Raw genomic sequence first — 23,240 nt, 5'->3', positions numbered from 1 at the left:
TAATCTTAAAGATCACTGTCGACAGATCACAAAGAAGCTAGCCGGCCACGTCAGGGGGACAGCTCTCTGGGTGTCATCCAGCGGCAATGAGGTTGGTCCGATCCTTAACAGTGTCCTGGCGGTGCAGGAGGGGCCGGGACTGGACACAATGGTCTCTGGAGTGATGGAGTGGTACCAGCAGGCAGCTGTAACACCCCAGACCAGGTTTGCAGCGTGGCCAGACCTCCACATATGACTGGACATATATGGCACTTTACATTCGGTGCTGGTCCGGACCCAGACGCCGATGTCTCTGGAGCCTGGACCGAAAACCGATAAATAATTCAGAATTATTACATTTTCATGGATTGCTTCTATTTCACCGGGTGCAGCTTTTCTAGCCTTTACGGTGCTTGTTCAGCAGTCCTGGAAACACACTGACCAATTACACTCATTGGAAATCATCTCACGTGATCCTACTCGGCCAATCACATATGTGTATTACCTTAAGCGCCACCCTCGACTCGAGTGCCATATTCACACACACACGGGAGTGACAGGAGAGACCCGATAGATGTAAAAGGTATGTGAGTCAGAGAAGTTATTTCACTTGGCGCTCCAAAAAGACATGTTCAGCGATATTAAAAGGAGCAATGTGAAGCGCCACTACGAGATAAAGCACAGATCTTTTGAGCAAACGTTAATTCTCTCTAATTGGACCTCGCTGAATTTGTTGTTGAATATTCATGGTCAGCATGCATCTTTGAGTGGGACACAGGGGACGTCACTCTGTTGCGGCAGGCAAAAAGAGAGCAGCTCAGGCAACAGGGTGTGCATTACTGATCGCCTGGTGGACATGCAAATCAGTGAAATTGAGCTGAGTGATAAAGAGGCCACCAGGGTGGAGATCTGTGGATATATTACCGTGTCAGAATAGACTACAGATTACTCTTTCACTCCAGAGTACCACGGTCTAAAACAGAGAAACTCCTCAAAAAAATACTGTCAGAAGTGGGATTCGAACCCACGCCTCCAGGGGAGACTGCGACCTGAACGCAGCGCCTTAGACCGCTCGGCCATCCTGACTTGTAAAACCCACGGAGAGAAAATAATAAAAGAGAAGGTGACCAGAAAAGGTGTTTCCTTTATTATATAGTTTAAGCTGCTTTATTGAGTGGACATTGAGCATACTGGTGGTGAGTTGTAAAGTCATGCGGTCTTTAAAACAGTGGGTATTACCAACCAATAGCAGTTTGTTATGCATGCATTTATTCACGAGATGCGTTTTGTTATTTCATAATGACTTTCGAGGTGCATTAAATATTAACACGGCATCAAATAACTGAGTGCGATTCCTACTACTAATACTGCTAATATTACTGAAACATGTCGGCACAACTACGGCTGAAGAGTCGGAACATTTAGTCGGGAGTGATCCTTTTCTCTCACCGAAATAGAGCCAACGGGTAAGTGAATACTGGACGTGTGTGTGCGACCGAGCAGAGCGACATTTGGAGCTAAATGATGTCATTTGCTAACTCATTATTAGCCATAACGGTTGTACGAGCTAGTTAGCTCATTGCTACAAAAAATGCTCTGCTTATTGTCGGCCCCCTGGTGGTCACAACGGGCTCAGTGCAGCTATGAGCACGTGAAGTTAATTTGGGCTTGTGGTATTTCAGGCCATAGAAATGTAACGCTAACTATTTAGCTCGTATGTTGTTTAATTGAGATTTGAACGCGTTAGTGCAGCTGCTGGCCCTCTAACGCCACACAGCCCCCTGCTCCCGACCACCTCGCCCCCTGTAAAGCAGCTATTCACTGCTCTTCATCTTTCACCATTGTAACTGTATCTCCGTTTGCTGTTTCAATGACTTTTGGGAGTCCATGTTGCACCTCGGCCGACCGGCCACCGGGGGGCGCGGTGTCCCAGTCAACACCTGAATACAGGCTGCGACAGTCGGAGGAGTGAGAGTTGCAAACACTGGCTGAATGAAAACATACACTCCCGTCGTGTTTGACGTTACTGTATTGTGCCTATGCAGGAGCCTCGTCTCACTGTGCTGAAAGAGTGGTGTATCGGAGTCCCATGGGTCTTAATCGGGCTTAAATGGGTGTACGGCCAGGAGGAGGTTTCGTTCACCTGCGTAGGTCTACTGGGGGGAAGATGGGGCGTCGTCAGTGGTGGAAGAGGTAAGCCTACTCTGCTCCTTCAAAATAAAAGCACTCAGGTATCCTGCCTTCAAACATGCATTGCCCGTGGTCTTTACGCAAGGGTCATGCATTCATATTACATGATGGCGTCCTTATGAGTGATACAGAGGCAACATGTTAATGTCTTTTGACTATTACTGTGTACTGTGTAGTTCACTCCAACAATGCCTCGCGCATATGTTTTGCATAGAAAATGAGAATCTGCTCATGTTAATATGGCTCACACTAACGTAGTACAGAAAGAATACACTATTGACACCTACAATGTAGAAGCCTCTATTATAGATACAGTTGCAGTTAAATAGCGGGGATGAGAACATGCACTCAGTGGATGTGTCTGTGTAATTGTTCTACAGGTTGACTACATTCAGTGTTCTCTCTCTCGCTCTCTCTCTCATGTCTCCAGTCACCTCCCACTCTGACACTTTCCCACATTAATATGCAGTGTGTGTGTGTGTGTGTGTGTGTGTGTGTATACACGTTATCAACGGACAAAAAAAAACCATCTCACGACAATCTTCTGAATAGCCACCCCCACCCCCCCCCCCAGCAACATTACGCATCCTACGGTAGGCTACATTTCTTCTTCTTCTTTTGGAACTGACAGCGCTTATACATGCTCTGCCCAGCCCAATCGAGTGTGTGAGTGTGTGCATGTGTGTGCGCGCGTGTGTGCATGTACTGGTGGGCACTGGTGGTGGGAGGACGTCGGCACTGACTGCAGCGCATTGCGATGCAGAGAGGGCGAATAAGGATGCGGTGCCTGTATGAGCTGCACGCTTGAAGCCGCCAGCAGCAGCAGCGGCAGCAGCCTCCGGTGCGGACAGAGTGCGGGGAGGTGCTGGTGGAGTTTCTGCGCACACCTCTGGACGCAGAGGGCCGATGTCTCTGCAGCGCCGCGGCTTTTTCAGAGGGATACCGTCTCGGTACGTGACTCCGATCCCAAAGCTGCCCCCTGGTTCGGGATCTGAGAGGGGGGGAGGGATCGAAAGCGGGGGGTGGGGGGGCGTCTAACGCGGCACCCCGCCCGTCCCGCCTCATTTTGGACTGCAGGGATAACGACCTAAACCGTGATATCCCCGCGCAGAAACCACCGTGCTGGTGTCGGGGGTCGCCGCCGTCATCGTCCGCGCACCGCTCTCTCCTCGCGTCCCGCACCTCTGCGCCAAAGGTAAGCCTCTGCCGCCCAGTGCGCCGACAGTGACGGAGAGACCGTGTAGGTGCTCATGGCTTCCAGCAGCGATGATGATGATGATGATGGTGGTGGTGGTGGCGGCAACGATGATGATGAGGATGATGATGATCCAACCGCAGCGCCGTGTTTATTCGTGGCGTGTTCTGCTGTTGTTGTTGTTGTTGGGGTTTTCCACCGAAAGGGGATAATTGCTGGATTTTTTTAGGGGAGGGGTGTTCATGCATGCGTCTTGCGAAAGCGATGCATGAGAAGAAAATGACGTAGGGAATTCCCACAGTAATCCAATAGCGAGTGATGACACCTGCACATTCCGCCAGTGCGGTCCCTATATGGCCCGCTCGGTCATGTGCGCGGCGGCGGCGGCGGCGGCGGCGGCGGCGCGCGGCCTCGGCGTCGCAGCACGGATTGATTCGAAATGATTAAAGTTTGAGACGAGTTGTTATGTAACGTGGTTTTGCTGACGTGAGCGGGGGTTACCTTCACGTCTCTCGGAGCCCGTAATCCGGCCCGTGTCTCTCCTCTGTGGACGGGTCCGTGTAAACCCCCTGGCTCTTATCCATGGAGGGATGCTGTCATAAATGAGATTGGGTGATATAATCCGTCATATGGGCCTGCAGTGTCTTTGCTAAATTCCTCTTAGAGATCTTGCAGTGCATAAATGTCCCCCCCCCCAACTGTGATCTTCTTTTCATGGGTTAGGCTGAAACCTGCAAAACTGCACAGCTTTCTCAAAAAATATGATACATTAAGCAAATCTGTAATTTGAGATGAACTGGAACAAGCAGAAATACTCTTATTTTTTTATTTTGTTTGTCCTTGCTATCCAGTCCTCACTTGATAGCATTTGACTAGAGGGGCAACCTGTGAATGTTTGGCTCTGACGGCTGTCCGGATTTTGCGCAGAACCTGTTACCTGTCGGCTGCAGGAAACTGATGAGTAGATGCGCAGGGTTTCTGAGTTGTGGATGATAGATGTCAGGAGGGAGGAGGAGAGAACGGTTAGGGAGTCCCTCCTGTACACGGGTCCAGAATGATTTGCTCCACCCCTAAGTTACAGGAAGTGTTTGAATACATAAAACATCCATAGTCTGCACTCTAAACACGCAGAAGAGGAGCTTCTGTTGCACACCTCCGAAAGCAGGCTTACAGCCTCCCACCGATACCGGGGGTCATCCTTTGCCCCGTGTCGCCAGGGTATCGTTCCTCAGCAGTCACACTAAAAAGATTCAAGTGGCAGATTAAAGCGGCGTGAAGGGCCACCGCGAGAAACTATCACGAGTCCCCGGAACACGGAAACCGCCTGCCGTTTGGAAGAAGAAGAGACGTGAGACGTGTTCAACTGCTGAGGGGAAGGGAGAAAAAAAACCAAGAAACAGGGCTGTTTGTTGAAGACAGACGTGTCCTCCCACACAGGCGTTCTCCCCCATGCTGATCACCTCTAGCATTAGGATGTGAACGTAGAGTGTGACATCTGGCATGTTCCAGCATAGATCCACTCTTTACCTGGCAAGAGGCCTAATCATCCAGAGGTATTGATAAACCCTGTGTGGGTGTGCCGGGCCTTTGACTAGTCCTTAAATTGACATGTGTTACTAATAAACACCAACAATGGCTCTGTTCTGTTCAGATTTCCCGGTGAGGCATGACAGAGCAGAAGCAGCCAAATGGAATTCAGCCATCATTTATTTGATGTGCGCCTGTGTTTGTAATTAGTTTTGTCAAAATGTCTTGAAAGTGCTGTTGTTAATGTTTGTGTTTGTGTGTCCCTCACCGTGTCCAGTATTTTTGAACCGTTCTGCAACCCATTCCAGTATTTGCTTGGTTCAATCGGGGCTCCTCCACATGTACAAACGCATGCACTGATTTCACGAGATCCCATGAAGTTGTAGTTGGACGGGCCACGTGTAAAACGGGCTGGGTACTGGACTTTAATACGCTGTCAATATTTAGGTTTATGAAAGACTTAGCTGGCTTCTTGTGTTTAGGTTCACAGCTGTTGTGGAAAACGTTGGCTTCTTTTTGAAAATGAAAGAAATGCATGTCTTCTCAAAGTAAGGTATGGGGGTGGGGGGGCAAAGAAAAGTATAATTTTGCTATTGAAACTAAGGCATTGTATCGGCACTATATGACAGCATTTTGAATGACAGCCGGCCCTTTAATACAATTCACCAGCATCTATTCAGTTTGTCAGAGAGAGTTGTTGCTCTGTGGAATGAAGGAATGGTTCAGGGAGAGGCCGGTTATCACTTCTGAAACACGTCCTTATCCAGTCAGGGGACTAGGAAGTCAGACCTTTTGTTTTAATATCGTTATCTGTTATTACATGTAATGTTTGGCTGAAATCAGGTGACCGTAAACGCGTTCAGACGGCCCACACGAGCCGGTGATGCACTTCAGGAAGTTAGCGAGAGGGTACATGTGTGACCACGCTCAGCTTTCAAAATAAGGTGTGAACAAGGCTACATACTGTAAAGAAAACATGTATGGATTATATTCACGGACAGTATAAAACATGTTACCCGTGTCCCTGATTAAATGAAGAGAAAGAAAAGTTAAAGTCTGACATTTCTCAAGTAGCTACATTTATTTTCATGTAAAAGTTAAAAAAAAAGAAAAAAGTAAAGAAACGTCAAAATATAGCAGTCATTGTCAGGAATTAGCAAGTGGTGTGTTTTTTTTACTCCACCTCAAGTCTTCAGAAATGTATTTCACACTAGGAATGTGGGACTTTCACTGTGGTGACTAAATGGTCCAGTGAAAATGCTGGATGTTGTGACTCTATCGAGTCAGAGATTCTCTTTCTTCTTTTCTTTTTTCGTTTTTTCGTCAGCAACACACAAAGAGAGCGAGAGAGTCTCCACACGTGGGTTTGTACGATGTGCACTTGCTGCACAACCTGAGTTTGTAACGGCAGATCCCAAAGCCATCGCTCTAGATAAGCTTTTTAAATATGGGTTGAAGAAAAGAGAACAGTTCAGCAGTTCAGGTGCTTCTATAGTAGATCCATTTGTGTACATTGTCTGTATACACTTTGTATGCCTTTCATAAATTCATACGCAACCCACTTTCCTATTTATAGAAAGGTCAGCGTTCTGGACTCGGGGAGGGCGATATCAATCATCAGTCTTGAGGCGTAAATGCTATTTTCGACTCGCCGAAGCCTGTCATGGAGGGAAACCTCCCGAGGAGTGACTCATCCACAGACATGTACTCCCAGGGCGGTGCGTTGAGAGAAATGTCCAGCGCGGGAACGGGCTGCCCTTTTTTCTGGGAAGTGGCGACACTCTGGCACCAACCTTGTCGCCTGTTGTTCTCCCAGAATGACTCCGGCGAGGCCTCGCTGCCTTGTGGCGAGCAGTCGGTCTCCATCCACCTTCAGGTTCATGTCGGAGCTCCGTGAGGACAACGTTTATGAGGAGAATGTATTTTCACCCTCTGACTCAGAAATAGGGTTTATAAGAGTGGATGTGGGTTTTTGGTTTTGACGAGGGGCGGTGCTTTTGTTTGAGGGTGCAATGCTTGTTTGTATGCGTGCGTGTGTGCGTGTGTGTGTGTGTGTGTGTGTGTGTGTGAGTGTGTGTTTGTGTGTGCTGGTGCCAGCTCCCCAAGGTGCCCGTTCTGTCAGGCTGTAAAGTGCAGCAGTCACCTCCACAGGAACACAGAGGGGTCCCTCTGCTGACACACACACACACACACACACACACACACACACACACACACACACACACACACACACACACAGGAACAAAGTGTGAGTGAGTATTATGCAGAGGAATCCCATCACTGACCTCATAGCACCTATCTGGCTGGCTAAAACACAGGGGTTGAAATTCAAATTAATTATTGATAAATCTATTTTTATTGAGCCAAACAACATATAGGATACTCCATACATGCATATTTGGGATTATGTGAAATGCCAAAGCTCTTCCTAAAACACCAGGACAGATCTAATTACTCTAAACTAATACCATAACATAACACACATACAAATGTAGTTGCTTTAAATCAGAATATGTCCAGAGTTTGGTGAATGGGCCAAAACAAGTGAGTAAAAAGAACTGGCAGCCCACAACCCCAAATATGTTCAAACCAGACATGAAAACTATTTTGTTGTCTGAAGCTAAAACCAGCAACGGTTTGCATGACTTCGGGAGTTTTTATTATACAAAGCAAAATCTTCTGCATATCTTTTTATCGAAAATGTGAATCTATATTTTAATTTTTTTAAAGGCTCAGTATTTTAGTTTGAAGCAAACGTTACTTAAACAGGAGGAACTATTTACAGCCACAGATTAATACACAATTGAAAATGCAGAACATCTGAAACATTGCAGTGAGAGTGTACGGAGCAAATTAGTATAGTTATCAAACTCTGGTGGAAGTTGGCCGATGCTACGCTATGATTGGCCCGTCTGTCTGGGTGGGCGGTACTTAGCAAAGGGTCAATTGGTGTTGTACTGAGTATTTCCTACATCAGAATAGTGTACTTAGGAGTGATTCTAGTGTGTGTGTGTGTGTGTGTGTGTGTTTTCATGGTGATGTAGGTACATGTCACCCAGAGCAACACTTTGGCTCATTCATGTGTTTTCAATAGCTTTCCTTTGAATGATTCATCAACATTATTAATTGTCTTATTATATTATTTAGTTGTGTGTCAATCAACTCTTAATTAACTAATCATTTCAGAAGTAAAAGACGTATTGAAACGATAAACTCTGCACACACACACACACACACACACACACACACACAGAGCAGTGCCTTTTTGTCTCGCCGTGAGGTGTGTGGGGTCATGTCGCTACGATGGGGCCTGTCAGTCATGGCTGTCACACAAGACGGACTTCTTCAGCTTCGGCATTCATAAAACACATTGCTGTCACAAAGAATGGCGTTATTGTAAACCCCAGCTCTCCGGCACCCTGTTGCAGGTCTGCTCTGTGCAGAAAAGGCTTTTGGACAGGATGTTTTAAAAAGGCAACACTCCAGCACATTCTGCCACGCTCCGGCTGCAGATGTCTTTCTCTCCGAGCGTGCACTGCCCAGCGGTGCACAGAACGTATGTTGGTGTCAAACAACAGAGCAGCACTCGGATGACTCTTCACAGGACAGGTGTCACATTCAACATCGTCCCACATATAGAATTAGAATATGTTTTTATATTATATCTGTAACACCTTGTTGATCTACGTCCGTCACAAATCCCTCATCAGGTCAAAACTGTGCACAGCGGTCTGGAATTGGGGTTATACTGGGAAATGGCGGTGCCTTGTAGAAGTAGAAAGGCACTGCAATGAGTCCAGATTGTTCTGCGCCCGCTTCCCGTGTTCATGTTTTGGTCTGTGCTGGCAGACTCCTCACCCGCTCGGCTCTGAGTGGGACGGGTGGCGTCTCCCATTCCACATCGGGGTTAGACAATGCGCTTGGAACCGCAGGAACACTTACATAACAACTCAGCAGTTACATATACACTTATTTTAGTTTCTTCCTCTCGGCGGAGTAAGCCTCCGCTTGTTTATGCTGCTGCTGCATGAGCACACGTGAGCAGGATTTACGTATCCCTGCATCTGTGATGAAGGTTTTATTCTGTCATAAATCCCTGTATGTGATGTGTGGTTTTGTTTTTGTGTGATGGAGCCGCGCTCTGGTAATCTTGTCGAGTCAGGGACGTCCAGGCTCCCCCCCCCCCCCCCCCATGTCAAATGCAGCAGATCAAATTTTTATATAAGGCCCGATAACACATACATATAACACAGCCGACCCACATACATCAGCACGGCGCCAGTTCATCATTTCTTCTTCGTCAGTTCAAAATGCAAAGTGAATTGATCCAGAAGCTCAGGAGCGGCATATACAGTGTATTAGACAATCGGACATACAAGCTGCTGCATACGAATCGCATCTGAAATGGGTTCCAATCCCTGCACGGTCAAGAGTTCCCACAGTCCACCTGTTGGCTCTCCACGCGCAATCTCAACCCAAATTACATGTCCGACTGAAAAGGACGGAAGTGCGAATGGATTATATAAGTGATGAGAGGAGACATCCACAACAGCAGATCCTTGTGGGGGCTTAGCTCCGACTCCGGCCCACATGGTTTTCCAGTGACTGCACGTAAATCCTGCTCACGTTCTTCACTTACCTCACATTTGCTTCTTTTCGTCCCTTTGACGGAGGATGCAGACGAAGTTGATCGTGGGTTGACGAGGTAAAAGAGCAGAATCTGCCACCGTGGTCAGTGATGTTGCTAAGTAACACGGGGTTGTTGAAATCCTCAATGCAGACTTGGTATTGGTGAATAAACTGATTGATGTTGTGTTCGCTCGTGTCGATGATGCTTTACCATCAACGGCACAAGTCAGAACTTAGTCACATCTCGACACACAGATACAAATAGTCGTAGATTCAGGGAGACTACGTCCATAAGTCTGCTTAGACATCATAGGAAAAAAGATGCTCCTTCAGACTCCAGTAAGTGTTCTCTATTATCACATGCATCCATGGGTCCATTGCAAACGGGTACAGCTAATAGCTAATGCAGCATTCTTTAATGGTGCCAAAATGTAAACAAGCAAGCTTAAAAAAAAGAAAGTCCCAGTACCCAGCCACAGTGTGTACAGATTAAACAGAAGAGGTATACAGTTAAGTATGAGCTTTAGAGGTAGTGGCAGTCAGAGTGTATCTTCTACCTGTGGACGTGTTTCCCTTGTTTTCACTCTTTATGCTAAGCTAACTGGCTGGTGGTGGTTTACTTTAAATGTATCATACTAATATGAGCTTGGTGTTGATCTTTTCATCTAACTTTTCATCTAAGCTAATAGGCATACTTCCCAAAATATCCAACTCTTCCATTAACATCAAAATAGAAGCAGGAACATGACGTGTCGCTGACAGTTCTGTTCAGCCACTTGAACGTGAGTGACGTTAAGCTTGGGTTTTCAGTTTTGCTTATTTGAAGGCTAATCACTTTATAATCCAAATGTTTTTTATTAAATACAGCAATGCATACACTGAGGCCTGCAGAGGAAGCAATGGTTTCAAAGCATCACTGAACAGCTCAGCTTTTGAGACAGACGCACTTAAACTTAAACTTAACTTAAAAACTTAAACCGTATTTTATTGTCATATTACATTTTTACATATATATGAAATTTGTCCTCTGCATTTAACCCATCCTTAATTATTAAGGAGCAGTGGGCTGCTGTGAAAGCGCCCGGGGAGCAACTGGGGGTTCAGTGTCTTGCTCAAGGACACTTCGACATGCAACTAATGGGGAGAGCGGGGATCGAACCGGGTACCTTCTGGTTACGGTGGTTAAAAAGCCAAAGATATCGGGGCTTAGCTCCGACTCCGGCCCACATGGTTTTCCAGCGACGCACCAGGCACGTATCAGCTCAATGGTACCGGACCTATTCTCTCTCTGCTCCTCAGTCCGTCTAAAGTCAGCTGCCCTTTGGCTGGATTCTGAAGTCACATGCCATCCTTCCTTTTAAAACAAAATGGCTCTGGTTGAGACTCTGACAGCACTCCTCCAACAGTCCCTCACTTTTCAGGCCACTCTTCTCCACTGTGGGAAGGTCTGTTCGTACCACCAAGAAGATAATTTACACTCCTAGACGTGTGTAATCATTGAAATGAGTAAATAGTGCTGAGTGTTGAAACCGTACCATTCTAAAAACATCCATTCCTCCACTATTTACTGTAAAGGATGAAGGGTTGTTTGCTTTGGTGACGGGTTCTTTGACAGCAAACAAACCCCATTGGTGACTAATGCTTGTTCACTCATTTGTCGATGGCAACCCACTGCAATGCAACTGTTGCTTCTTTGTTGTGCAAGAGCAGTTTTCCGTAGCTCACCGCTCTCTCCATCTGTCTCCTCTTTCCTCCATCTTTAGGCTCCCGTCGCCTTCGGATAACATGAAATAAGAGTGTTGAAGGCTGTGACTGTTCTACATCTTCTACTTCACCGGTTCTGTAACAATGTAAGCACCAGAAGGGCCGATAACCGGAGCCTCTGGGGAGAAGGAATCAGACCATCGTCTCTGAAGCTAGCGTATGTTTCCGGTCATGACAGCATCTTCAAACCGACGCTCGCTGTGAAGACGCAAGGGTGGAGTCCACATGAATGAATCAGTAACATGCGTCTTCTCGTTGACAACCAGCACAACCGATAAGAAGCCCCGACCCTTCTCTTCCTCTTCTTGGGCCTTCCCATCAACAACAAGTGTGCACCTCTCCTAGTTGCCTCTTCGACAATCGCTCAACATGCGTCCTTCCCTCGCCACGGCAGTCCTGCCGCCCAGGACCCGATCCCACAATCCACCCAACCTGGCAGTGGGGGGGCGGGAACACCTGGTGGCTCCGCGGAGGCGCAGCCCCCACCTACGACACACCCTCAGCCCAGAAAACCTGCGCACCCTGGCGGAGAGGGGCGGGGCCACCGCCGATACCTCCTCCGTTATCAGCAGCCCTATCGGGCTCCTGCGGGCCAACAGTGACACAGACCTGGTGACCTCCCAGAGCCGGTCCTCGCTAACGGCATCCACTCTGGAGTACACGCTGAACCGCGGCCAGAACCTCGTCATATCCTGGGACATCAAGGAGGAAGTGGACGCCACCGACTGGATCGGGCTGTACCACATTGGTGAGATGATGATTTTTTTTTTTACATATGTAGTTGCTAGTGCTTTTAACTGTGCTGGGTTCGGTCGAGGACAAATCCCATTGTCATTCAAGACGAGTCCGAGCCACGTCTCTAAGCCTTAAAGAGGCATGTTCGGGTCAGGTCTTCATCAGCAAATTTCAAGTTAAGATGAAAATCTGAAGCTCTGAATGCATGCTCTTAAAAAATACACAGTTCTCTCTCAAAGTTGAGCTGCTAGTGTTTTCTGCATAACTGAAATCCATGCTTAGTTAATAATAACATACCGGGTCTGCAGCTGACCAAGGCCTTCCTGTTGCTGTCCTGAAGAAATCTTAACATCCCGTTACGTTTGTGCTTGTAAAATATACATTTTGTGGCACGTCAGATCATGCAATAAATGCCTAATAAATTGCAGGGTTAAAAAAATATGTGAGCAGAAAGATGCAATTAACTAAATAAGAGCTTTGATCCCAACTTTGGAAATCACTCAAAAGGTCTTTCAGCCGCAGGACGCGGTCTTCATGAGTGAATGGAGTCTACTAACATGACAGCACAGTTGTCATTCAAGTAATCCTTCCTTTGGAAATAGTATCTAAAGTATTATATTCATAAATTAAATGATTACAAATATTATAGTGTTATATATTTGACTCTAAAAGTCATAACAACTACAGTGTTCGCATGGCAATTCATCTCTCCAAATTAACTGTTTTTAGTTTTTAAATTTGTATTCAAAATTAATTATATTTTTTTACAGCAAACAGACAGATATGTAATGGTAGTAAAAGCACAGATGTTACTAGTAATACATTAGATCCATGACCAGAAAACACGTTCAACACGTTCTCTCATGATTGTCAACTATCGTCAACTTTCGGAGCAGTCAAGCCCAAACTAAGCAGTGATGGAGAACAAAACGTGTTACATTAAAAAGTTCCTGGTTACTGTTTGTGTTCTTTTGCTGAGACCAAACTTTGTAATCCCTTGCGCAAGTTGGTTATATTATATATACAGTATATTTAGAGGGCGCGTCGGCTACTGTTCATCTACCTTTTGACTGTATTGACCTCCATGCACAACCTCTTTATCTCTGCAGGCAGGAATCACAGGCCTCACAGCTCCTTTAAAGCGCTTTACTATATCCAGGTAGCCAGCAAAGGTTTGTGTATGTCAGGCACTGTTCCCTCCATGTTCGAAGGATTGGAGATGGAGACGCTACAGTAGATGTGGGTTGCATCTACTCCCCCATGTAACCAGCCACGAGCTTCTTAACTTCCCTCGGAGAGACAGCTTTAGCCGAACCGAGAGCTACCTGTCAGAGCTTTCCCCCACCGGTGTTGTGGAGCTGTGCTCCGCTTGCAGGTGCTCCTTCAAAGGTTACAGAAATGCTTTCTTGAAACATAACTAAATGACATTACGTCACGTTACAACAAATGAGTGACCCGAGTGCTCTCTGCACCCCGACACTGTCCAGGACCTGAGCCAACTTGACCCTACCTGTCCTCAAAGCTTTTTCCGCTGACCCGGGTGTTTTACCAGCAGGAGCTGAGAATAGAAAAGGAGAGTCTTGTGCAGGAGCTTCCAACTCCGAGTCAATACTGCAACAGGAGCTGAAGAGACTTTACGCGGGACTGGAGGCTGAGTCGACATGTAACAGCTCTGCCTCGGTGTACAATAACATACGCACCATCACAAAGCCCGCACTTCTCCGAGGCCAACGGGTGGTCTCCGATAATGTATCCTGCTTAGAGACAGGAATTTGACAGGGGGGAAATGCACTGAGCTGTGTGCTGAGGAAGGCTATCAGGCGTCATCTGTCCATCCAGGTGAAAAGCAATACAGGAGCAGGGGCGTACAGTCAGCACATTTGTTATTAAGATGCTGCTCTGCTCACACAGTGAGGAGCGGAAGTCCTGACGTCGCTCCTCCAGCTTCTGTGACTCGGTCTCGTCGTTACGCAGTCCTTTCTGGAAAAAATTGAAGCCAGCATCTGAGGTGTACTCTCCATATTCTAAGACAAGTGGGTGACTCGCACAGATGTTGCCAATGAAAGTTTAAAAATATTGCGATCGTCCCAAAGTTAAACAATTCATTTGTAAGCATACAACATTCAACATCAAAATCAGGATATCTCCAACTACTTGATTTTGGCCAATCCTTTTTATCTGTCCCTTGAGAGTCTCATGCTTAATGGAAGTACAATAAGACTGTAAATGAGTGAAGTGACCCTCTTATTAAATACAGTGGTTAGATTGCTTCTTGAAGATGTACCGCCCTCATCCAGATATATGAAACGAACCGACGTACTTATAGACAGGACTTGTGATTATACGTGTTATTACAAATGTCAATGTGGTTTAAAATTAGGTTTTCTATATTCTGGGACAGATGTTGATGAAAACCTGACCTGCCTCCACTGGTTTCAAAATATATATGGAAAACTGCTCTTGAAAACACACTGCTGCCCTGACATATATGATTAATCACTCTTTTTTTTGTTTTCTTTCTAAACAATGTATTATAATTGTTCAGTATGATTTCTGAACTGCAGAACAGTGTTGATGCAGTCTGCTCTCTGCCCTTACCCTGTCACGATGGGTACATGACTTTAACGGTACGGTGATGATTACTGATATAATACAGCGGCATCGGAGGAAGATCGCAGCCTTGTGCGCTGTTCAGCATGATGTATTGTGTTCATAATGAATAATGGATCTCTGAAAGCAGTGGGCGTCTTTGACTTCCGAGAGGTCAAACAAACCTGCCGTAGATCACACTATAAACCAATGCAGTTCGGAGACGACTTCAACTAGTTCACCAAACCATCCGTTTCTGATGACCTCCAGGACTGGACTAGCTGATCACATTTTTTCCCAAACGTTTCCCTCGCAAGGGAGAATGCAGTGTGGGGGAAAGAGATAGTGTAAAGTGCCGGTGCCTGGCAGGGCGTCAGGTCACTTGCCATCGATCACAAGGGCCGCCAGGACTTCATTACCTGCTCCAGGGTCTTATACCCAGGAGGGGCTGCCGCTTCCCTCGACTAAGCAGACATTCAATGATAAGCGACTTGCCCTCCCCATCCTCCACTCCCCTTCAAACATGCACACACTCCTCTCACGACTCCCTCCGCCCGGCAGCTGAGTTTGGTGCTCCATTAATCTGTGTGAGAAAGTGCTACGTACAGCGGAATTCCCCCTCCCTGTTTTTTAACTCGGAGGAAGTTTGCTGTTTTGTCCTTCTGGGTAGAGGTTGCAGGGAGGCTATTTTGGGAGTGGATTTCACTGATTAAAGGCAAACTTGTGTTTTTTTTTCCTTCTGGAAGGCAAGAGTCCGCAGACTAAACACACCGAGAGACGGAGCGGACTCCGCCTTTTCTAAGCAAGAGCGGCATCCAGAGCCAGAGCGCTGTCGTCTGTTGTTTGTCGTGTTTAACGTTGTCTGGTTTGACATTTAAAAGGGGACGTGAACACAGCAAGAGCGTGGTTTGTCTCTCTTCAGATATTTAAACACACGCACACGTCTCACTCACAGTTCCCCTCTCCTGCAGATGAAACCAGTCCGTCCAACGTGTGGGACTGTAAGAACCGAGGGGTGAACGGCACCCAGAAGGGTCAGATTGTCTGGAGGCTGGAACCCGGGCCCTACTTTATGGAGCGTAAGTTACCACAGGCTGTCACCCACCCATGAACAGTTTCATCCCTTTCAGAATATTTGTATTCACTTCAGTATTTAGAAAATATAGCGTAAAACATGTAATAATCAAAGATATTAATGTTCTTACAAAGGGTTGAAATGATCATCATATTAAATATTCAAAACAAACAGACCAATCCAACTTTGTTTTGAGGTCAGCACATTTCGCTACTTCCACATCCCATAACTCTCCGTTGCTTCCTCTGCAGCGGAGACTAAGATCTGTTTCAAGTACTACCACGGAGTGAGCGGAGCCCTGAGAGCCACGACGCCCTGCATCACAGTGAAGAACCCTGCAGTCCTGGTGTGTGTGTGTGTGTGTGTGTTTGTTGACCTTTGACCTGGGATTACCCCAAATCTTGAAGGTCAGGTGTGTCCACTGATTGTTATATCTCTGCTAAAATGGACTAATTTGAGTTTGATTTTTGGAAAGCGAGGACATTTTGAGGGCTAAGATGCCACGGAATGCAATATGACGGGGAGTGTCCTCACAAAGATAGAAGGTCCAAGGTTGTGTGATTTTGTGTGTGTGTGTGAGAATCAGTTTGAGATTTCGGCACTCTGAGGCTTAGTATTATCATCATGGTTAAAATGAGGATGAAGATTACACCAAATAATTATGATTATTATATAATTTTTTTAGGCTGCCTTACAAACATCTGGCCTGGGACAGCAGATGGAAATGAGCCTCTCTGGTTAACTCTGGCTCACTTACTGTCCTACTGTTGATTTAGTGTGCATTGTCCCTGCAAAATAAATGAATAAAATAAAATAAATGATAAGGTTTATTTTAAGATCTGATTATCGCACAAATTGTACAGTATACTTTGAAAACGGGCAGCAGTCCTTTAAAGTTCACATGATTTGTGCATGATGGAGGTGGTTCAGGCAGAGTAAGTAGAAGTGTGTATACCATGTTAAACCAATGAGCAGTGCATCCTCGCTGCTACGCCGCTGCCTCCTTCCAGTAAAGATGTCTCCTGTATTAGCGTCAGACATACAGGTGTGTTTTCGTTCTTCGGTGTGCAGAGTTTGACGCCGTCTGTTCCCCTCTCAGGTGGAGGGCCTGGCAGAGCAGGTGGGCATCGAACATCCACGAAAACTTATCAGCTTTACTTTGACAGGTGAGTTGAGAGGTTTGCTCACTCTGCGGTTCAGAATACCATTGTCGTGTAATCGTCCTCAATAAAAAAAATCAAAGGAAATCTGGCGTTGAGAGCTGTAAGTCAATTTACCAAAGCCTTCAAACACACAGACAGACTTTCTGTCTTTTCGCCGCGTGATGTAATCTCCTCCTCATGTTTTTCTCGCAGTCCTTCGGGGGGAAAGCGAGAGTAAACATTCAAAGCTGTCTTCAGGAAACACAGTGGTCTCGGAATTTAAAGAGGTGCTTTCCCGACGGACAGAGAATGTTATCAGCTTTCTGAAGAAGTCGGTTGGTATCACCAGCTTTAAAAAGACGTAAACAGGAAGACGACATGTCCACTACAGCTTGTTTCAATTATACGTTGCATCGGAAGCGGCCTTTAGCTGTTTTTCTCAGCCGCAGGCTCCACTGTAGTTCCCATTATTCCAGATGAAAACATTAATAAACCAGCATGGAATTTCATGCCCTAGTGCTCTGATGCAGTTATGGACTCGTCTATGGACTCAGACCAGAGGCAAACGGAAAAGGGGTCAGGAGGAGGGGTTGTAACATGGCTAAGACATTAGAGGATTCAACAATCACTTGTTGTTATCATTGAACACAACGAAAATGCAGTTGTAGCCCATTTTCCTCAGAAGAAAAACATGGCAAACTAAACAATAGTGCATTCCTGTCCTGTTAAACGCTGCTGTTTGCTAAACAATCCTCTAGTCAATATGGCCGACATATTCACATAGAAAATTCTACGTCAGGGAACATTGTCCATATCATTTGAATTGTTTTGTGCACCAAACATAATTTATGTAAACAGAGTCCACCTGTCTCTCCTGCCAGTCAAGTGCTGCTTATTCGGGACGCCACGATGGAGCAAGGACTCTGTAAAGATGTGGACACAACACCCACACATTAGCCAGGTAGTGGAGTAGCCTTAGGTTCTCGCTGGGTTAGCGTAGCTCCCTGGGGCAGTCGTCCTACGGCTACTCCTCCATGGGGCAGTTGACCCTGATTTCAGTGGCATTTGGTCAGGCCGGTCTTGCCGGGGGTCGGCCTTTGGGCGGGGATTGTCTCGAATTCCGCTCCCGACGAATTCGACCAATAACCACGCTTCCTTCCCCGACGTTGATTGACTGTATTGTCTGTATTGTGTCATATGCCATAAGCGCTCCAGGGATAAGCGCGAAGAGTCAACAATTAAAGACAAAAATGCAGCAAAAGCCACGGGAACTGCCAGCCGCCGGGTTTACATGCACCGTCGTTGCCATAGCATCTTGTCACCCGAAGCAACCTTCTTCTGTTTGTCATTATGCTTCCACAGCGGTTTTACACTACCAGCAATTTTAGAACGGCTTAGTGTGGCCTAAGAGATGTCAATGGTGGTCAGTCGGTCGATCCAGACCGAAAGATTCTTCATGCAAATATTGTATGGATCTCCACAAAACTGGGGACACATATTCATGGTTCCCAGATGATGTGGAGAAGATTAGAATGACGTGTCTCAACAGTTTGGGTGCAGAGATAGATGATCCTCACCTAATGAATTTTTACAACGTTGGTGATAACCTGACAATTCATCTGATGGCCACCTTCAGGTAAAACCTTTAGTGTATGACCAAATATTGTAGACGAAACCCACTGACAGTCCCATCCGTCTCAGCTGGGCCTTCTGTTGAATTGTGCTCGTTAGCGAATGTTAGCGTGCTAACATGCTAAACTAAGATGCATACACAACAACAAAACGGCACATCAGGTCACAGTATTTAACCCTTATCCTCTTCACAAGCTCGCTGTCACTGATGCTTTGCCTCAGATCTGCGTTCTACCGGCATGAAGAAGGGAATGTTTTTCAATCCGGACCCGTACCTGAAAATGTCCATCCACCCGGGGAAGAGGAGCGTCTTCCCCATCTTCAGCCACCACGGACAGGAGCGGCGATCGGCCATCATCGCCAACACCACCAACCCCGTCTGGCATGGAGAGGTGACGTTTTTTCATTGGGCTTCTAATCCACGACAATGAGCATGCTTTTTTTCCCACATACACAGAGGATGAACACCACAGTATTCATACACTCATTCACACACTTGTTCTCTTTCAGACAAAGTATTGAGTGTATATGTTCGTCTGCTTCTCTGCAGAAATACACGTTTGTAGCACTAATGACGGACATCCTGTACATCGAGGTGAAGGACAAGTTTGCCAAAAGTCGACCGATCATCAAGCGCTTCCTCGGTCAGCTCACTATCCCCGTGCAGCGGCTCATTGAAAAAATACCCGGGTAGGTGAAACACAGGTTCCCGCTCCATGGAACTTTAGTTCAGTCCCGAGGACTTGAATGTGACGTGTGTAATGTGTCGGCTGTCTTGGTGTTTCTCTGTCCAGAGTCCAGCCTGTGAGCTTCCCCCTGTGTCGCCGTCTGCCTACTGAACACGTAAGCGGCCATTTGCAGTTCAAAGTGGAACTCACATCGACTGGGCCTGATGGTAAATCAATCGAGTCTTTAAATTGAGTGTGTTTTCTTGAAATGTGTCTTTTCCAACATGGAAACACAACCTGTTCTGCCATTGCAGGTGCCTCTCCCGAGTCCATCATTGGCCTCTCACCCTTGAATGGAGCTCCAGGGACTCCGTCCGATGATGAAGACCTGCCCCACCATCTTTCAGGACTGGTCTCTTCGGGCCCTTCTCCCACCGGCTCCCAGGGCTCCCAGAGCATGTGGGAAGGCGGGGCCACGGCCTACCCAAAAAAGGACCTGCCTCTTGTTGGAGCCCAAGGTAGATTTGTGGAGCACGAGAGCCTGTCGTGCCACGAAATGCTCCAGAGGTCACTCAGCGAGGGCCTGGACGCTATCGAGGCCCCCAAAGGCCCCGGGGAGAGGCCCCTGGGTGCGGCCTCGCCCAAACTGCGCTCCAGCTTCCCCACTCACACAAGGCTCAGCGCCATGTTGCACATCGATTCCGACGAGGATGACGAGAGGTCCGGGGCCAATGACATCATTCCGGTGCCGCTGTCGCCACTGCTGATGAATGGAGAACCTCCAGACGACAGCGGCCCCGATGAAGACGACCCGTTCCCTGAGTTCCATCTGGGGCCGGAGCGGCCGGAGCCCTCAGCGCTGAAGGAGGAGCCCCAGGGCGCGGGCGGTGCGACAGAAGACCATGCACCATGCCTCCCTGAGGCGGAGGTGGCCCTGGAGTTGCGGGCAGGTCTGGACTTGGAGGATGTTTCAGAGCCAGACGTCTTCTCCGAAGTGGAGGAGGCTCCTTTCACAGAGGCCGTGTCCCACAATGCCGTGGCAGAGGGGGAAGTTCACGGGGAAGGAACGGGGCCGGGCGAGGACCCCTCCTCAGAGATGGACACCTGCTCCATGGCAACAGCCCCGCAGACGGTCTTCTCGTCGTCAGAGAGCTGCCCAATCACAGTGACGACTGCAGTGGTGAGTTCCTTATCCTTATATGGTCACGAGCCGCGATTCATCGCTTGTGTCTTTTGTCAAATGTCATCATAGCGTTTCTTAATCTTCTTTATCTTGAAGTGAACGTGAAGCCACAGTCCACTCTGCAGTGTCTGAGTGTCATTACTGTCCCCACAGTGATCAGCAGTCTCCACTGGGTCCTAGCCCCGGCTGGATCGGGTGACAGTGCACCATAACAATCTGCCAGAGCACCATCATTCCACGTTTAAGGGATATGCATTCACTTTTCATGGAGTTGATTTTTGTCAAAAGCTCAACGATTGTTTCCTTTTAGCATTCGTGCCTACGCACCGATGCATATTAGCATAAAGTTAAACATTTCTTGGCTTTCTTTTTGTTGCCTTGGGAACGGCCTCATGTTGTGAGCTGCTATTGTAGTTGACTGACTTCCTGAAATTCTCAGATATTTTGGAGCCGTAGGTGTGAATGCCCTGCATAACAGTGTATATGAGAGTCACCTACATCAGCATGAAGACCTCTATTAATCCTAATCTATGATAATTGTCATTTTGTTGAATCTTTTTTTTTTTTCACACAATTATTTTGTAATCGGTAGGATGCGGAGGAGGGCGCGGAGACGGCCATAGATCCGGGGGGAGACGTGGTTTCCGGAACCCCACCGACCAATCACGCCGTAGACGACGAAGGGGGTGGGCAGGGAGCCATTGCCGAGGCTGCAGGAGAAGCTCCCCTGCCCGGCGACCCAGTGGTGGTCGAGGAGATCAGCGTGAGGAGGCTGACCCTGCAGGCTGTGGGGGGTGTGGCTGAAAGACGGGCAGGGGAGGAGGCAAAGCCAAACGAGGAGGCGGCTTCCGCTGATTCCACCACAGAAACAGATGGAGAGGAAGGTACTCAACTTTAGTGCTTTTAACAGGGAGATATTATTTGAATTCCCAAGAAATGCAAAATCGTGTTTCTCGTGCTTGAAAGTCAACCGCCACCGGTGCCTTTTAAACCATATTTCCTCCCATTTTCATCATATTAAAATAATAATCCGTCCTTTGTGTGTTTTCCCGTGTTCAGGCTCTCACGTTAATGGACATCCTGTCTGCTCGCTTCCGTCTGTGCGTCATGACATCCACCGATACCAACGTGTGGACGAGCCTCTACCTCCCAGTGAGTGTGTGTGTGTGTGTGTGTGTGTGTGTGTCTGTGTCTGCTTGCACCGTAGCCTTTGTCTATTGCAAATGTTTCTGTCACCTCGTTTGTGTGGCAGTGTGTCGTCTGTGTGTTTGTGTCCATGTCCTACTCAATGACCCCGACATGTACTGCTACTCCATGATGAGAAGTGTTGGAAAGGGGACGCTTTGGTAATCCTTTGAATGTTCCTCTCGTGGCACCATGAGTTTTTTGAGTGAAGATACTTGACAAGATCTGGTAATGACATTCATGTTTCTTATCTGACTCTTCCTCTAGCTCACAGGTCAAAATGTCCAGTACTTTAGTTTATGACATAATAACTTCATGTCAGAAAAAATATTGACATTGTCATTTTTTCCATCAGCACTGAACTTTGTGGCTGATGGAAAAAATTAACAAATGTCAGTGCACTAAAATTGAGATGGTTAAGCATGTTGTTTGCGTGTTTATGTTCAAATTTGGCTCACAGACCACCAGCATGTCTGTAGACTTTTAATTTCATTCATGACACAGAATGCACAAATACAGTAAATCGTGAACTCAATTTCTGACCTTAAAACAGAGTATATTTCTCATAGCAGGGTTTGTATATGCTTTAAATTCAGCTGTTGGTGTTATCATCTGTCATTAATCATTGGCTAGCGTTTATTCATACAGTTATGTTGCTCCGAGACATTAAACACCGACTGTGTATCAATTATTCATTTCCTCTTAGACTGGGAGGCTCGGATCGACAGCCACGGGAGGATCTTCTTCGTGGACCACGTGAACAGAACCACAACGTGGCAGCGTCCCACCGGACCCCCTGCCCCGCAGGGCCTGACCCGCTCCAACTCCATTCAGCAGATGGAGCAACTCAACCGCAGGTGGGCTTTGTGAAGAGAAACATATCGCAATAAGCACTGTGTTTGGTGAGATGCTCAATATCTCCGATTGCATAGTGGGGCTGCAACTACCAATTAGGAAATGTCCATCCCAGTTTTTTCAAAGTTCAAGGTGATCCAAATCCCACACGTGTGATGTAAAACAGTGGAAAGCAGGAAATCTCTATATTTGAGAGGCTGAAAACAGCATTTTCTGCTACTTTTGCATGAATAATAACTTTTGGCAATTGGTCAACTATCAAGGTAGTTGACATTATGTCATTCAACTGGTCAACTAATTATTGCATGTGTATTGTAAGAATGTATACTTTATGAATGAAAGTTAAAAACTCAGATTGTAAGATGTCCAATAAGGAAATAAAGGCAGCTTTTGCAGCCTTTGACTCCTTGACTGGACTTCTATTGAAATGTGTTAAGTACATAGTTGTATTCATGTTCATCTTTTTTGCTAAAATAGTAGGAAACCATACTTTCACCTTAGTAACTCTATCTTTGCTCTTGCTCACAGGTACCAGAGCATCAGGAGGACCATAACCAACAGCGATCGGTCAGAGGAAACCCCTGTTGAGCTTCCTGAGCCAGAGAGTGAACTGATGCCTCACTCCATTTCAGGTTGGTTTCATTAAACATATTACGGTAAGAAAAACACACACAAATAGACAAATTAGAGGTGTTGTTCACAAGAGCTCCGTACTCGTTTGGGGGATACTAAATGAAATGACTCAGCTCTTGAAAAGGATTCACCTCTTGAAATACTACTGCTGTTTATAGTCTGTGGAGATGCTTTGGTTCATATACCCGACACATGATCCTGGATGTGGAATAAGCCGCTTTCGTTCGCGTCTCCCTGTCTCACGGTCTCACGGTCTGAC

General features: G+C 46.8%; 1 protein-coding gene and 1 non-coding gene across 2 annotated transcripts in view; one reads left to right on the top strand and one right to left on the bottom strand.

The window, feature by feature from the left end:
- Positions 1 to 517: 517 nt before the first annotated feature.
- Positions 518 to 23,240, top strand: part of hecw2a (HECT, C2 and WW domain containing E3 ubiquitin protein ligase 2a) — a 38,682-nt gene continuing 15,959 nt past the window's right edge. Inside the window, exons 1-15 of the mRNA XM_034562091.1 lie at positions 518 to 562; positions 2,025 to 2,172; positions 11,284 to 11,370; positions 11,463 to 12,032; positions 15,580 to 15,687; positions 15,935 to 16,029; positions 16,783 to 16,849; positions 18,680 to 18,849; positions 19,008 to 19,147; positions 19,252 to 19,352; positions 19,440 to 20,305; positions 20,901 to 21,192; positions 21,368 to 21,460; positions 22,200 to 22,350; positions 22,877 to 22,980. Coding sequence (XP_034417982.1) covers positions 11,654 to 12,032; positions 15,580 to 15,687; positions 15,935 to 16,029; positions 16,783 to 16,849; positions 18,680 to 18,849; positions 19,008 to 19,147; positions 19,252 to 19,352; positions 19,440 to 20,305; positions 20,901 to 21,192; positions 21,368 to 21,460; positions 22,200 to 22,350; positions 22,877 to 22,980 — 2,566 coding nt within the window. The 5' untranslated portion in view covers positions 518 to 562; positions 2,025 to 2,172; positions 11,284 to 11,370; positions 11,463 to 11,653. The remainder of the gene's footprint in view (positions 563 to 2,024; positions 2,173 to 11,283; positions 11,371 to 11,462; positions 12,033 to 15,579; positions 15,688 to 15,934; positions 16,030 to 16,782; positions 16,850 to 18,679; positions 18,850 to 19,007; positions 19,148 to 19,251; positions 19,353 to 19,439; positions 20,306 to 20,900; positions 21,193 to 21,367; positions 21,461 to 22,199; positions 22,351 to 22,876; positions 22,981 to 23,240) is intronic.
- On the bottom strand, positions 983 to 1,065 carry trnal-cag. The gene has a single exon. It is a non-coding gene; the product is annotated as a tRNA-Leu (tRNA).

The sequence above is a fragment of the Cyclopterus lumpus genome, chromosome 21, assembly GCF_009769545.1.
Source record: "Cyclopterus lumpus isolate fCycLum1 chromosome 21, fCycLum1.pri, whole genome shotgun sequence".
NCBI classification, from domain to species: Eukaryota; Metazoa; Chordata; class Actinopteri; order Perciformes; family Cyclopteridae; genus Cyclopterus; species Cyclopterus lumpus.
The sequence above is the reverse complement of the archived record's forward strand: the minus strand, read 5'-3'. Positions and strand labels throughout refer to the sequence as shown.